Source organism: Pelodiscus sinensis, chromosome 1, assembly GCF_052426305.1.
Source record: "Pelodiscus sinensis isolate ZL-2025 chromosome 1, ASM5242630v1, whole genome shotgun sequence".
Taxonomy (NCBI): domain Eukaryota; kingdom Metazoa; phylum Chordata; order Testudines; family Trionychidae; genus Pelodiscus; species Pelodiscus sinensis.
The window spans coordinates 51,354,804-51,367,064 of NC_143052.1; the positions used below are offsets into that span (position 1 = coordinate 51,354,804).

At 42.5% G+C, this 12,261-nt stretch overlaps 1 protein-coding gene across 2 annotated transcripts in view; it reads left to right on the forward strand.

Annotated features, from left to right (window-relative positions):
- DOCK4 (dedicator of cytokinesis 4) overlaps positions 1-12,261 on the forward strand; it is a 392,744-nt gene that overhangs the window by 331,102 nt on the left and 49,381 nt on the right. For both annotated transcript variants that reach the window (XM_006122512.4, XM_006122513.4), the window contains exons 35-37: positions 2,138-2,231; positions 7,553-7,701; positions 10,298-10,384. In XM_006122512.4, coding sequence (XP_006122574.2) covers positions 2,138-2,231; positions 7,553-7,701; positions 10,298-10,384 — 330 coding nt within the window. The remainder of the gene's footprint in view (positions 1-2,137; positions 2,232-7,552; positions 7,702-10,297; positions 10,385-12,261) is intronic.

The window sequence follows — 12,261 nt, forward strand, 5'->3', positions numbered from 1 at the left end:
GTATCACAAAGAAAAAACAGTTTCTTGCCATTTCAATCAGAAAGGGCATTGTCTCAAGGATTTAACTACCTGCATCCTTGTTCAAAGACATTTTAACACCAGACTTGAAAGAGAATCCTCTGAACTGTCATTCATGCTTAAATTTGACACTTTACACCTAGGTCTTAACAAGGACGCTAATTATCTTACCCATTACAAAGACAGCTTCCCCAATTATCACTTGTAATATAATTAGCTCACAGACATTTACCTCCCTCCCTACCCCCCTTCTGTTCTGAAATTTGATTTGTCCTTTTCATATGTGTTCATTTTTTTATTGTATCCTTTGGTATATATGGTCATGCCAATTTTCTTCCACTATTTGATCTGAGGAAGTGGGTCTGGCCCACGAAAGCTCATTACCTAATAAACCATCTTGTTAGTCTTTAAAGTTCTACATAGTCCTCTTTTTTGTTTCAGCTAGACCAGACTAACACGGCTACATTTCTATTACTATTCAACAAAGAACCAAGTAACTTATGCAATACAGATGCAGGAGGAGCAACAGAAGTCTTAGTCCTTAGCTAGTAAAGGCAGTCTGGCATTGCAGTTCAGTGCCACATCTTGCCATGATCTGCATGCATGGATACTTGCATTGTCTCAAAATACTATTTTTAATGGGACGGGTGCTGTCTTGTGTTCGAGGCACACATGCAAGTATAGCTTTAGTATTTTGTCTTTTAAAAGATGCTTCAGCAGATGCTGCACTGCTAGCTGTGCTTCTCTGATTCCAGTAATATGGTGGCCTAGAAGGGACATGTCTTTGAAGAGCTCATGCTGTTTCTTCATTGTTATAAATTAAAAATATACACTTATTTCTGTAACACATTTTTTTCTCTGACTTCCTACAACAACTTCCCCTGGAATTCTTTCACAATGTGCCTCCCTGCCTTCCTCGCTCTGTGACTGTAACCCACAGTTTGGGACTCTGTGGTCTAGAACTAGAATATCCTTTGTTTATTCCAACAGAGGGGTAAATTGGCAAGTTGCTAAGAGCCCAAAGGGATACATAATAATATGGATCCACTCATAATCTTCAGTGTGGAGGGGCATCCTGTACCATCACATTTTGCAGCATCTTGGTCTGAGCAGACCAGTTACAAAATTAAGCATTGCATGTTGGCATCTGTGTGTGCGCATGCCCTATAATTCTATCTTCAAGGTGACAGCATTGGCAATGTATGGTATAAGACACCATTCTTCAACTGCTGACCTTGGAATACCTGATTTATGGCCTGTACTACTCTGACAAACAGAATTAAATATTGACCATCATGGACTACACAGTTTTAAAACCGCACGCAGGACTTTATTTATGTGACATCCACGTCAATCATTAAGAGAGGCATATCTAAAAATCACCAGCAACTCTGAAAATCTGCTTCCATCTTCTTGACATAAATACAAAGTAGAACTTTTTTATAGTTAAGACATGATATGCAATAGTTGTGCATCAGTTACCAGTTTCATGAACATAAACCAAAGCAGAAGAAATCACATTTTTCCCAGGGTTATTTTGTTTATAATACTTGAATAGGTCTTTGCAATGCTGCCAAAGTGATCCTGGCATTGTGCTATCACACAATGAAAGGCAGACATACAGTAGAGTAGATATTTTGTTAATGAATACAAAAGCCAGAGTACTTTACTTTTTTAAAAATCTATGTGGAGCTTTCAATGAGAAATTAAATGACTTCAGTGGGCCTGATAGAAGTGTAATATATTTTTAGATGGATGGATTGCTATTTTAAGTAAAGCAAGTAAAATAGATAAAACATTCATGGGACTGTAATTCTAGCAGATTCTGCCTCTTGTACAGGAGAATAATTTTTAAAATATTCTGGATAATTTGATCTCAACTAAATGTAAGAGGCCTATTTATAAGGGACTGTGCACTGCTGTATGCACTGGCTTTTATAGCTTGCTTTTGTAAACCTTCAAGTTTCAAGAAGTTGCATATATTTTTACAGAATTAAGTTTGATGCATTTGTTCTGCACACTTAAAAATAACTTGCAACACCAATTTTCAGCTATTTATTATACTAGTTTACATTGTCACAAACATTTTGTTTTACCATCTATATAATTTTTATTACAGAATTTTTATAAGACTGAACTGAATAAGGAGGAGATGTATATTCGCTATATCCATAAGCTCTATGACCTGCATCTGAAAGCACAAAACTTCACAGGTAATTGTTGGTACATGCAACATAGAAAAAATATTTGGAGTTAGATTGTGACTTTCACAGTCATAGTGAGGTCATAGGCTTTTAGAAACCTATCTTTACTTTTTGTAGATCACTTAGATCCAGTCAAATCAAATATGAAGGACTACTCACTGGCTTAACTTTCCCCACAGCAGTTGGGTAGGGAATATGCAGCGCCCACTTTCCTTACTTGCGTCCCAGAGTAACTGTGCTACATGAGGTGGACTGTAGTTTATTGCTGGTATAAGGCAGCAATACATTTATTTTTCTTTCACACTCAGGAACAAGGAGGATTGAAAAAAATAATTCTGACTAACCCATGCCTCTATGAGTCTCAGTGCCTCCTAGTACTACTGCTTGATTGAGGTGGCTTACACTGCACCTCAGATTGTGTCTCCAGCCATAGTTTTGCCCATAGTGAGTTATGAATGAGGCAACTCCTGGTTTTTCATTCTCTCTGTTTAATAATTTCAAAAAAGTGTGAAGGGTTGGGCTGGTCAAATCAGATGCATTTCTGCACTGAGGTTCAATTAACGGGGCTTTTACGTGTTTCTGCCATGAATGAAGAATAGAATTACCGAAGTTTTCTTTCCTGTTCAGATGGAATCATTTGAGCCAATACCAGTAGGACATGTGTTTCCGTCTACATTCCATACATTGCTGACATATAAGAAAAAGTGGAGCATTTTGTTTCTTAATGCATTTAAAGTGATTATAAAACTGAGAGAGAAAAAAAAAGTTTGCATATTCTCCAAATAGTATATTTCCCTACTGCTTGGCACCATTCATTCATTTATAGATTTTAACCATTAGGTCTAGTCTGACTTCTAGTACAAACATTGCAAGCCATAGAATTGTATCCAGGAAATTGATATTAGGTGCTGGTTCATAATGAAGTTATGTGGTCACTTCAGTGCTATTTTGTGTGTGATTTTTTAAAGCCACTGAATAACTGAATTCCAGAATTAAACTTCTGTTTAAAAAAATCATCTGAATCTTATAGCTTCAAAGATATCCTCAAAAACGTGGAGGAATGTAACCAATAGTAGTAATGTACTGAGTCTTCATTCACAGAGTCATTGTTCCAAGCAGTCTGAACTGCTTCAGTCTATCAGAATGGGGAGTTAACTCTGAAGGCTGATATAATCATTTAAATGGCAGTGTTGTTAACTCTATTCAGTAGACACAAAAGATAATGTATCCATTGTTGTACCTATAACACAGTATGCACAGCAGTGGTATTTATTGTTGGTGGGAAAGTAAATTCTATACAGAGTTACTGGAGTGGGTAATATCTATATAGGTGTGTCCAATATAGTCTGAGTACTTGTCATGGGTTGTGACTTACTGCCGCAGGGATTCCTGCTGGTCGCTCCAGGAATTAGCTCAGTCCTCAGGAGGGTGCCTGCTTCTGGTGGGTGTCTCACCCATCATCTCTCTGTGCTCTTCCCATGATATTGCTCTGGACCTGTGCCACTCCCTGAGCATGGCATCCTCTTCAGGACACTGCCCTCTGGCCAGGCCCACCATAGTAGTCTCCTACCCCCTTCCGGGGCTGTAGCAGTCTACAGCCTCATGGACCACTGTGGCCAACAGCAGCTGCAAAGTCTAGCCCCTTGCCCTAGGGGCAAGGCACAGTCTGTACTGGTCAATGTTTTTGGTGGCAAAGAGGAAGGGAAAAGGGTGGGACTCTGCCTGCCCACTACTCTGGGCCCTTGCCTAGAGGCCCTCTGGTGGTGGCCTTATCCTGCCCTCCTTCCCTTCTCTCTACTGCTTCCTGTTTCCTTTGACCCTTGCACCTCCTTGGTCCTTGTGTCACAGCCTATAGTCTGGAGGTATCAAGGCCAGAGCTTCTGTCTTTAGTGCCCCTGAGCCTGCCCAGCACTGCTCTCTCTCTCCAAAGCACTTCTCAGGGAACCCGTCCTGTACTACACCCACCTTGATCAAGACCCAACTGTTCTCATTCTGCTGAGCAGCTCCCTATATACAAGCTACCTTTCTGATTGATTGGTTTCTTGAGAGCCTCTCCCTGATTGGCCAGATTTTTTGCAGGCTCCCTTCAGTTTGCTTTAACCTTTTTCCAGCCAGAGTGGGCCAGCTGCCCCACTTATAGTGACCACCACCAGGCGGATTTGAACCTGGGACCTCTGAAGCTTAGTATAGGAGCCTCTACTCTTTGAGCTAAAAGCCATGTACCTTTCAACCCATGCTGTAGAGGTCTCTTGTTCTTGTCTGTTGCTTTGGTCTAGGTGCCACTGCATAAGACAGTGAACCACACCGGGGTTACGTCTATATTGCTTCCTTCTTGCGCAAAAGCCTATGCAAATGAAGCACGGATTAGCATTTTGCCATGCTTAATTCGCATAATTAATTTGGAGTCTTTTGAGCAAACTTAATTATGCAAATGAAGCACGGCAATATGCTAATCTGTGATTCATTTGCATAGGCTTTTGCAGAAGAAGGAAGCAGTATAGACATGGCCTAGGTGTGTGGGTTACAACAGCACTGGTTTTTATAACAGAAACAGTTCTTACATTGAAAAACAAAGGTCCATGTAGTCCATCCCCTTGCCTTACATATTGATGTTTGGTGAAAAGAACACACATAAAATGGTTCGTTTAACCTTGATCCTTGTCGTTGCCTGGGGACAAGAAGTAAAGTTCACTCTGTTACCAGCACTCCATATTTTATACTTTTATTTCATCTGGCTGCTTTATTCCAGGGATACAAGCAGCTTTTTCTTAAACTCATTTATTTTGTCTTCCTTCACAATATGATTTACAACACTAGTTCATATTGCAATAATTGTTTGTGAGAAAATGCCTTTTTAAATGTAATATCTAGTATAAATCTTTTCTCCCGTGGATGGAACATGCAATGTCCTAGTTCCTTGTGTATCCCCTTCAGAGACCTCAAAACTGAAATGAGATAACCTTTCCATTTCCATTCATTTAACTTTTGAACCTTTCTACTTCAGATAGATATTCCATTTCATAAATCAGCTCCACCTCTTTGCTTTCTTGTGGTGCAAAGGGAATTTAGACACACATTTCCCAGTGATGTTAATAAGTCACTTATATATAACACAATATGTCCAGCTTGCGAATATACATTTGTACTGCAGAAAACTTCCAAAGCTAAGTAATTGCAAGATAAAAATTGAAAAGGGAAAGAACACTAAGAAATGTTCTTTGTAGTATTTATTTAGATTTAGTAGTTCATTAGCAATATAAAAAGCTATATCAATCTTAAAGCAATTGGTTTTAAATAAAACTATACATCAGTATATTGGACATCTAAAATATAAAATTATACTCTAAAAGCTATATTAAAATATCATTTTTAAGTTTCAAGAAAAAGCACTAGAACTCAAAAAATGCCAGAATTAACATTGCCTGCTTTTCAGTCACTACACACCTTCCAAATCCTACAACAAATGAGGCAGGGGTCCTACAAACAACAATTTCCTACACTTCACAACCCTTATGCATTCCCATAGCATGATTCATCATGTGCATGGAATGAGGCTATGGACGAAATATTATGCGATATTGTAATTAATGAATGTATCATACTACAAGAAGGCCAAATGAACACTGGATAGACAATCTTAATTTTGTCATATCCTAACCTTTGAGGGGTTGACTGCACAATATTAATAATGTTCTTTTTAACACAGTTTTGTATCTGTATGTTTGTGCAAGTTTCCTAGGTTTAAAAAAAAGCAAATTGAAAAAACTGATTCCATGATAAGAATCATCAGCAGGATTAGAACCTTTAGAACCACTTGCACAGTTCTCTGCCACTGAATCTAACAGAGTAACTAATAAAGGATAGCAACTTATTGCTACTTGTGGACCAGCTGTAGACGGGCATGGGCTTTTGTGTAGAGTGTCTCTAACACTATTGACAGCAGGGAATTTTGAATCTCTGGTTTCATTACAGACTTGGGGTGGAGGGGGAGGGAGCAGATGCATGGATCTGGTGGGCACAGTTCCTTCTGACCTCCTTTCTTCCAGCCCTGTACCTCCCATCCCATCCCTGTACAAGTTCTGTCTCCTTATCCCAGTTCCTCATACCAGTGGCCTCACCACCACTTTCCAGTCCCAGTTTCCTTGTCTAAACAGTACCTGTTTCTGCCCTCCTCTCATTTTCTAGTCTGTTACATACCCCTTCCCCAGACTGGCTCCTAGTACCAATTCCTCTTCTCTTTTCCTCCCTGCCCCAGCTCTTTGTCCATCTTCTTGTACGGACACTATCCTTCCCCATCTATCCCCAACCCGCTTTCCTCGCTCCTACTCCTCTCCTTTTCTGCCTAGGGTCCTCTGTGTTCTAATCAGGTTGTTCTTTCTCCTCCTCCATGCTTCTGAGGGATCATTGAGAGTACAGGAGAGACAGTTAGCAATTGCACTGAAATTCCAGCTCAGACTTGGCAGTACACTGCAGATGGAATCTTTTAAAAAATTAGGTGCTACATTCTACAAATCTCTACTTAACATCTCAGAGTTTTCAGTGTCTTATAATTTGACCATTTTTTCATGTGGCTGGCAAAAGGCATATAGCTAACAGAAGTTTAGGTTTGCCAAACTTCAGGTTTGTACTCCAAAGCATAGCGGACCTCAGCAAAACAGTTGTAAGAATTTTTTAATATGGGAAAACTGTACATCTCATTCTAAATAATGACTTTACCATTTTTGCTGAAACTTACAGAAATATTCAGCCAGAGGCAGACATGCAGCATAGGAAATTTCACCCTAACCAGTTAGTGTGACAAAATTATAAGCAACTGAAAACAGCATGCTATCATGGGAAGTATAGAGCAACCTTGTGCTACTAGCCAAGGTAATGTAGTTGCTTTAGTCAAAGTTATAACTTTTTGAGACTCTTATGAGAGGTACCATTTTAAATAGCATGGTTTTTGAGGTATGGGTAGAACCTCTCTACTTCAGCACCCTCAGGGCCTGATCAGTGCCAAACCAGAGAATTTGCCAAGCTATGGGTGTTAATGTTGTCTAGCAGAATTACCAATGTTTCCACTGCTTACTGGGATCTTAGAAGAGATTTAGGGGTAAATTAGAGCTAAATATCAGCACAGAACACTAAGGGCCAGGACTGGTGGGTATAAATAAGGTTTATGAGACCACAGAAAAATTGGCCACACCCATGATAAGTGGACATCTGGCTAACTAAAATAATGCCGGGTCATGGATGTTGCCAGATCAGAGAGTGCCAGATTAGAGAGGTTCAACCTGTATTTTATATTTTTCATGTTTACATTTAACACTTGGTAACTTGTCTGACAGAGGCTGCCTATACTCTATTGCTGTATGATGAGCTGTTAGAATGGTCTGACCGACCATTGAGAGAATTTCTAAACTATCCCATGCAGACAGAGTGGCAACGCAAAGAATACCTTCACCTTACAATCATCCAGAACTTTGACAGGGGAAAGGTAAGTGGGTTTGATTATTGATTTTTATCATGAATGGTTATTAGAACTATAAAATCATCTCTAGCCGTACAGTGTTTATTTCTTATATCTGGGGAAATAACTGCCATTTAAAATTGTCATTTGCCATAAATCAGGCATGTCCAAAGTCCGGCCCGCGGGCCAAATGCGGCCCGCGGTCGGATTTAATACGGCCCCCTGCTTCTCACGGCTCCCCGGTGCTTTTTTTAACTGGCGCGCTCAGCGCGCCGCTTCAGGCCGCCGCCGCCGCGGTCCCAAACCCTGCCCCTGCACTCCGCTTTGGGGCTGAGAGTGCAGGGACAGCCCCCGCTTCCTCCCCCTCTCCTGGCTCCCCGGCACTCCTCTGACTGGCGCCGCTTCCGGCCGTGCCGCCGCCGTCCATGGCGGCCGCTGCGGTCCTAAAGTCCACCATGTAGGGCACGTCCGCAGCCCCGCTCCCCCGCTTGGCTACGGGTTCGCCCTGCCCCGGGCCGCCGTGAGGCCAGCGTGCCCTGCGCTCTCCGCCCGTCTCTGACCCTGCAAGCCCTCTACCTTGGGGCTGAGAGTGCAGGGACGGACTCCGCAGCTGCTGAGATCAGGGACGGACTCCGCAGCTGCTGAGATCAGGGACTGCCTTTGAACCAGACCTAGCCTATGTACTGCAGTCCAGATCTCAGTTTCACCCTTCACATTAGTGTAGGCAAGTTTTTTTTTCAATTGAGATGAATACATTGTAAAATCTCAGTTAATGTCAGTTGGTCTAAATCAGTTATAAATATATTTGGACACAACATGTATAGTTGGTGTTATGTCGTTTGCCGTTTGCAATAAACTTTGCATAAAATAGTTAATTTGCATTTAATTTTAATGGTTCAAAGAATGTCAGGCAAAATGGTCGGCCCTCACGCATGTTCACTTCATCAAATCTGGCCCTCTTTGAAAAAAGTTTGGACACCCCTGCCATAAATGACCACACAGGGTGTCTGAAATACTGTTGATTAGGACTTGCATAGTGCTGTTCAGCTGGAAGTTGCAGAGAACTTTCAAAATATAGTATTGTTTCCCCCAATTTACTCATGGAAAAACTGAGGCACATAAGGATAGAAACATGCTGAATTCACACAGGGCAGTAAACTGAGTTGGGAATAAAAACCAGGTCACCTGATTCTTCAGCCTGTGCTCTATCTACAAAACCATTCTGGCTTCCTTGAATAGCAACACCAGCTGCAGTATTACTAGTAACACTAACTAATAATATTTCAGATGTTGCTGTTGGTAAGTTTTAATGGAGATCATAGCATATTGTTATTATTCAGAAATCATATCCTAAATAAGGCAGAAACCATTTCAGATTGGTCTCAAGTCTGGCAGAAATATTGGCTGCCAATATTATCTTGTTTAAAATTATACTTTCTGCTTAATCTTTAATTAAATCTCTCTCCTCGATAATTGATACACAAACATAGAGAGATACACTTTATTTTTTGTAACTGGTGTAATACCCATGTAGAGAGCTGTAAGAAGTAAAATTAAAACTAGTGTGGAATACTGGTTACCAAATGAGTCAGAACTAATGTAAGGATACTTTGAGCTTGTGAAATGGAAAACTTGTTTTCCACCAGATTGTTCACCCTCCCCCGCTCCAAAATAAATCAAGAAATGAATATTTTTTCCAAAATTTTCTATTTTTTATATGTAAAATGCATTTTGTATAGGAAGTATGTATAACCAGTTGAAAAAAATCCCACATACAATGCTGAAGGAGATGGATATCACTTCTATAATGATCTCTAACTTCTGAAGTGGTGCAGTGTGTCTTATCTCAAATGGCTCCTTTTATCTACAAACTCTGGAAATACATGTCCTGATGGCTCAAAGAGTCAAGAAGTTTAGTGAAGGAGTTTTGCCCTTATCAGGGTACTGCAGACATTGGGTATTAAGCTCAAGTGTGTTCATTAACTGGAAGTTACTGCAGTTCAGTCAGCTTACAAAGAAGGATTTTCAATAACATATTGTGAATTGTCACACAACAACTATTTTCTACCTTATATTGTTTGGCTACTCGGAAATTGTAACAATAATAGAAGATACAGGCAGTCCCCGGGTTACGTACAAGATAGGGACTGTAGGTTTGTTCTTAAGTCTTCAGCAGACCAGGGACACCGGGAGCAAAGCCGCAGCCACGGCGGGGTCCCACGCTTCTGAGGCTTTGCTCTTTGCCTCAGAAGCGCGGGACCCCGCCGCGGCTGCGGCTTTGCTCCCGGTGCCCCTGGTCTGCTGGGGACCGTCTCCAGCAGACCAGGGACACCGCGAGCAAACCCGCTGCGGCTGCGGCTTTGCTCCCGGTGCCCCTGGTCTGCTGGAGACGGTCCCCAGCAGACCAGGGGCACCGGGAGCAGCTTTTCTCGCCCCGGAGGTCGAGGTGGCGGACCGCTGCCTGCGAGCTCCGGGGCGAGAAAGCCCCGTTTGTAAGTGCGAATCCAACGTAAGTCGGATCCGCGTAAGTAGGGGACTGCCTGTACTTGGAAATCCATTTGAAATTGCCACAAAGCACGATTCCTCTCTGTGTTGAGCATTTCTATAACCTGTTTGTCTACAGTGTTGGGAGAATGGCATCATCTTATGCAGGAAGATTGCTGAGCAGTACGAGAGCTATTATGACTACAGAAATCTCAGCAAGATGAGGGTAATGTACCTGGATGTATTTTAGTCGTTCAGAATAAGGAGCTTCCTTTCGATTACAATTTAACAAAATGGTCTTAGGATATTATGTTTGCCCTTATAAGACTAATATGACTAGTATGCAGTCCCCATCTTTGACTCTTATTTGTTTCCTATAATGTATATATCCAGGGTGGCCAAACTTACTGACCCCCTAAGCCACATACAACAGTCTTCTGAAGTTCTAGCGCCAGGGCACACCTGCCAGGGCTCAGGGCTTCAGCAGAAGTGTGGCTACAGCCCTGATCTCCTGCAGGTTCTTCCCACAGCGCTGAAGCCCTGACACTTTCTTCCCAGCAAAGCAAAAGCCAGAGGTGACCTGAGTGGGCGGGGCTGAGAGCATATGAACTAGGGATGTTAAATATTGGTTAATTGAATAGTCGATTAACCTCATGAATTCTTATCAGTCGACTGTTCTATAGTCCCCGACTGTTCTATAGTCCCAAGGAGCCCCCTGCCACTCCACGCTGCTGCCTCTGCAGCAGAAGCAGTAGCGTGGGGTGCCAGGTGGGAGCTGGTCCACAAGGGGAGCCAATTGAAAAACCAGGGTCCCATAGAAGGAGAGGTTAAAGCGACTGGGACTCTTCAGTTTAGAAAAGAGGAGACTGAGGGGGGATATGATAGAAGTATATAAAATCATGAGTGGTGTGGAGAGGGCCGATAAAGAAAAGTTATTTATTAGTTCCCTAAATAGAAGAACTAGAGGACACCAAATGAAATTAATGGGTAGCAGATTTAAAACTAATAAAAGAAAGTTCTTTTTCACAGAGCGTGTAGTCAACCTGTGGAACTCCTTGCCAGAGGAGGCTGTGAAGGCTAGGACTATAATAGAGATTAAAGAGAAGCTAGATAATCTCATGGAGGTTAGGTCCATAAAAGGCTATTTATTAGTCAGGGGATAGAATTGGTGTCCCTGGCCTCTGTTTGTCAGAGGCTGGAGAAGGATGGCAGGAGACAAATTGCTTGATCATTGTCTTTGGTCCACCCTCTCTGGGACACCTGGTGCTGGCCACTGTCGGCAGACAGGATACTGGGCTAGATGGACCTTTGGTCTGATCCAGTATGGCCGTTCTTATGTTCAGCTTCCTTCGCAGACCGGCTGCCTGTTGCCCTGCGCTGCTGCCTCTGATACAGAGGCAGCAGCACAGCGTAGCAGCAGCCCCTGTCCAGGGGAGGGGCTGAGCTCCCAGATCCAGCACAAGCCGGAACTGAGCCAGGCTGCCTGCTTACCTGGCTCCTAATACACTTTAAATGCAGAGCCACATGAGGGTAGGTCCCGAGCCTGCTATGAGCCAGGACTGATCTGGGCTGCTGGCCAGCCTGCTAAAAAATTTACTGGCAGGTATGGGTGGGAGTGAGGGGGAAATGCATGTAGTCTGTAGCATTAACCTAAAAGATTTTTCATTATAAGTTAATCAGTTTAATCGACTACACTATTACCTCCCTAGTTTGACCCATGTGCCCCTCCCCCAGATTATATCCATGGCTTGCTGGTCTCACTTAGTTACATGATGCAGCTCAGCCTCTCCCCTCTACACAGCAGCTGTGGGAACCAGCAAACTGGGAATGTGGCCTTGGGGCAAGGAAGCAGCAAACAGATGGGAGCAGCTACATATGCTGCTGCCTCTCCCCATAGGGTTAACACATGTGAGTTGTAGGGAGGGGCCTTTAAGGTAAAAGGGGATTGTGCCTAGGGACTGTGACTTAAGCTTTTTTTTGGGGGGGGGAGGCAAACCTTTAAATTGTGTCCCTCCCCGCCCATTCTCATCTTATACCAGTCATCTCTGGTATAAGCACCTAGCCCCACCATCCTGCCTGCTGCAGAGCAGTAATCTTGAATCC